General features: G+C 46.5%; 1 protein-coding gene across 1 annotated transcript in view; it reads left to right on the forward strand.

The window, feature by feature from the left end:
• LOC101857335 (alpha-1,3-mannosyl-glycoprotein 4-beta-N-acetylglucosaminyltransferase A) overlaps positions 1-3,943 on the forward strand; it is a gene marked incomplete at its 5' end in the record, with an annotated part of 45,254 nt that overhangs the window by 38,028 nt on the left and 3,283 nt on the right. The window contains 4 exon segments of the mRNA XM_013082442.1: positions 552-663; positions 1,206-1,336; positions 2,052-2,159; positions 3,404-3,597. Coding sequence (XP_012937896.1) covers positions 552-663; positions 1,206-1,336; positions 2,052-2,159; positions 3,404-3,597 — 545 coding nt within the window.

The following is a 3,943-nucleotide window of genomic DNA, read 5'->3' on the forward strand; positions in this document are numbered from 1 at the left end:
TTATATATAATGTATATTATATCGTCATTATCATCCGATGTCTTGCCGACTGGCGTGGGCGATCATGGACTCCACTTCACTCTGTCTTGCGTTGCAGCGATGATGTCTGTCGTTCTTGCTGCTCCCCGCCATGTTGTCAACTTGTCCAGTATCCTTTCCCTCTGCCTGCCTCTGCCTCTCTTTCCATCAAACTTGCCTGTTTTTACTATATTCTCACTTGTATGACCTTATTGTGTTGCGAGCGCCGTAAAAGCTCTACTAAAACTAAAACTTCTAATCTTTGGCACTTATATGACCTATATGTGTTGCAAGTACTGTAAAAGTCTTTGCGTTGGTGGTTGGCGGGCGCTCTGGTGTGGTTGCTCCTTCTTTCCTACCAAACATCTATCACCCTGATCTCTCCTCCTTCTTTGTTGTGTTTGTTACTCTCTTGTAGCACCTCTAATCGTGGGCACTTATGTGACCTATATGTGTTGCAAGTGCCGTAAAACTCTTACTAAAATTTTTTAACTCTCACTAAACCTAAAATCCTGGCTGCTGTATGTCCCCAGATGGAAGACGATGTGATAGCCAAGCCCGGCTACCTCTCTATCATGAAGACGTTTGCCGTGCAACAGAAGGGCGACTGGATTATGCTGGAGTTCTCTGCCCTGGGCTTCATCGGTAAGAGAAGAGGGAAAGATAAGATAAACTTGCAGGGTCCACGAGCAAAATCTGGGTGGATATGCCAGAACATCAACACGCAAAGATTCAGCCTTAAAGCAGAAATGCACTCAGCACATTCACGTTCAAAGACGCACATACAGTGATGCACAACTCAGTCCCACATGCTCTGATGGTGTGGTTTTGCTTTTTCTGTCCTTTCAAACATCTATCGTCCTTATTTCTCCATCTTTTCTAGGGTTTGTTACTCTCTTGTAACACCTCTAATCTTGGACACTACTTGTTTGATCTCTTTGTTTTTGCAAATGCTCGTACTAGAGGGTGGTTGGCAGGTGCTCTGGTCTGGTTTGTTTCTTGTTTCCTATCAAACATCTATCGTCCTTATTTCTCCTTCTTTTCTGTGTTTGTTACTCTCTCGTAACACCTCTAATCTTGGGAACTATTTGTTTGATCTATTTGTTTTTGCAAATGCTGTAAAACTCTAACTAAAACAAAAACAAATTGTTACATATGTTCCTCCCTGATTTTTCCCCCATGGCCAGGCAAGATGTTCAAGGCGTCAGACGTGCCGATGATCGTGGAGTTTTTTGTCATGTTCCACGCGGACAAGCCGATCGACTGGCTCCTGGACCACCTGCTGTGGGTCAAAGTTTGCAACCCGGAGAAAGACGTGGTGAGTGGGAGGTGGGCGGGTGCTCTGGTGTGGTTTGCTCCTTCTTTCCTATCAAACATCTATCATTCCGCTCCTCCCCCCTCCCCCGGGCGATGCCACTGACTGAAGTGTCTTTAGGCCATTCACATTCTTATGCACAGTAGAATTGTAAATGGGCTGATTTGTCAATGTCATGCTCATACTGTGCCGGAACAACATAAGGGGAACTGCTGCTTTTTCTTTCCTCATCCTTATTATTTGTCATTTCCCTCTACTTCTTTTGTATGTTTGTCACTCTCTTCTGAACTGCTATTTCCGGGGTGCCTTGATAGTCGAAGCAGACTCTGTACTGTTGAGACTAGAGAGGTGAGCAGAGTAAGCCTGATTCCCCGTTTAGACTTCTCTGTTGACTTCCACCCCTTAGCGTGGGTGGTTGGTGGGTGCTCTGGTGTGGTTTGCTTCTTCTTTCCTATCAAACGTCTATTGTCTTCATCTCCCCTCCTTTTTTTGTGTGTTTGTTACTCTCTTGTAACTCCTCTAATCTTCGGCACCTATATGACTTATTGTGTTGCAAGTGCTGTAATACTCTTACTAAAACTAAGCTAAGCCACCCTGTGGCGCTCATATGACCTTATGCAGTTACGAGCGCCGTAAAAACCTTACTAAAACAAACAAACAAGATGCTGTCAAGGCGAGTGTTCAACAATTAATTATTCCCCCGTTGTTTTCCCGTCAGAAACACTGCCAGAGGATGATCCAGGGCGTGCGGCGGCGCTTCAAGCCCTCGCTGTTCCAGCACATCGGGGTCGAGTCCTCGCTCAAGGGAAAAGTCCAGAAGCTCAAGGTGAGACAGACGGAGGTTGTGTGTAGATGTGTGGGGGAGATGGAGGGAAGGAAGAGTGGGTGGTTGGCGGGCGGGTGCTCTGGTGTGGTTTGCTCCTTCTTTCCTATCAGACATCTATCTACCCCCTGGAGCGGTGCTACTGACTGAAGTGTTTTTAGGCCGTTCCCAAAGGAGGGATGGGGGCTCTTGTGGCCTAGAGGTTAAGGTGTTCGCCTCTCATTCAATAGGTCCCAGGTTAGAATCCATAACGATGGACATTTTTCTTTTCTAAAATTTTATCCTTTGACATCCTTTCCTGCTCTCTAACAATGTTCTGTCGTCTGTTTTTGCTTCCACTTTCTGCCCTCAACCCCCTCACCTCCTTTGCCCCCTCCTCTGGGCTTCTGACTTTTTCTGCAGTCTTTCTACTGCTACTCCTTGGCTCCTTCTTACAGCTGTCTTTCATTCATACCGTGATCTTCTGGTAGGAAAGATCTAACACCTAGCTTTCTCAGAAAAAGGCGAACAATCTCAGAGGTCCCATGTGCAAGTTGCGCACGTTCAAGATCCCTTGGTTGTCTAAAATGGATAAGAGTAGGCTTCGGCTGCCACCCGGGCAAAATTCAAAATTTCCTACCAACTGAAAATGTTTAATGTGTCCTGCGCGCTCTTTTGACCTTATGCAGTTGCGAGCGCCATAAAACCAAACCTGCCACTTTCCCGATTTTCTTGCCCCAAATCTCAAGCATCCCGATTTTGATCGCATGTATCCCGATTTTTGGGGTCCTTCTGTTTCACCAGATTATTCAAAAAAACGTATTCTGCCTTCATAGTATATTTATGGACAATCCTTGGAAATCTTAAGTCAGCTTGGCAGTCACCCTGGTGGTTTATCGCTGGTCCTCATTTTTTCCCCCCAGATCTCGATCTTTTTCCCCCAGGTCCCCATTTTTTTCCCTTGAGATCCTGAATTTGAGATTTCATAGAGTGACAGGTCTGCCGTAAAACACTTCCCCCCCTCCCCCCCCCCAAAAATTTTTTTTTTAAATGTGTTTGTGGGTGGTTGGCGAGTGCTCAGGTGTGGTATGCTTCTTCTTTCCTATCAAACATCTATCATCCTTATCTCCCCTTCTTCTTTTTTATGTTTGTTACTCTCTTGTAACACCTCTAATCTTCTGGTGCTCATATGACCTTATGCAGTTGCGAGTGCCGTAAAACCTTACTAAAACTAAACTAAAAATGTTGTTTTCTTATGTGTTTGTCAGGACAAAGACTTTGGCAAGGCGGGTCTGTACCGCGCCCACGTGAACCCCCCGGTGCACCTGGCCTCCTCCCTCAAGACGTACCAGAAGTACACGCTCAGTAAAGCCTACACCGGCGAGACCTTCTTCTGGGCCTCCAACCCCTCCAAGGGGGACATCATAGACTTCAAGTTTGACCCGCCCATCATTATAGAACAGTAAGTGAGGGGTGGGGTGGGGGCAGTATGTTTGGGTTGAGTCAATGTACGTGGGTGGTTGGCGGGGGATCTATCAAACATCTGTCGTCCTTATCTCCCCTCCAAGGGGGACATCATAGACTTCAAGTTTGACCCGCCCATCATTCTAGAACAGTAAGTGAGGGGTGGGGTGGGGGCAGTATGTTTGGGTTGAGTCAATGTACGTGGGTGGTTGGCGGGGGATCTATCAAACATCTGTCGTCCTTATCTCCCCTCCAAGGGGGACATTATAGACTTCAAGTTTGACCCGCCCATCATTATAGAACAGTAAGTGAGGGGTGGGGTGGGGGCAGTATGTTTGGGTTGA

This window comes from Aplysia californica, unplaced genomic scaffold (genome assembly GCF_000002075.1).
Source record: "Aplysia californica isolate F4 #8 unplaced genomic scaffold, AplCal3.0 scaffold00174, whole genome shotgun sequence".
Classification (NCBI taxonomy): Eukaryota; Metazoa; Mollusca; class Gastropoda; order Aplysiida; family Aplysiidae; genus Aplysia; species Aplysia californica.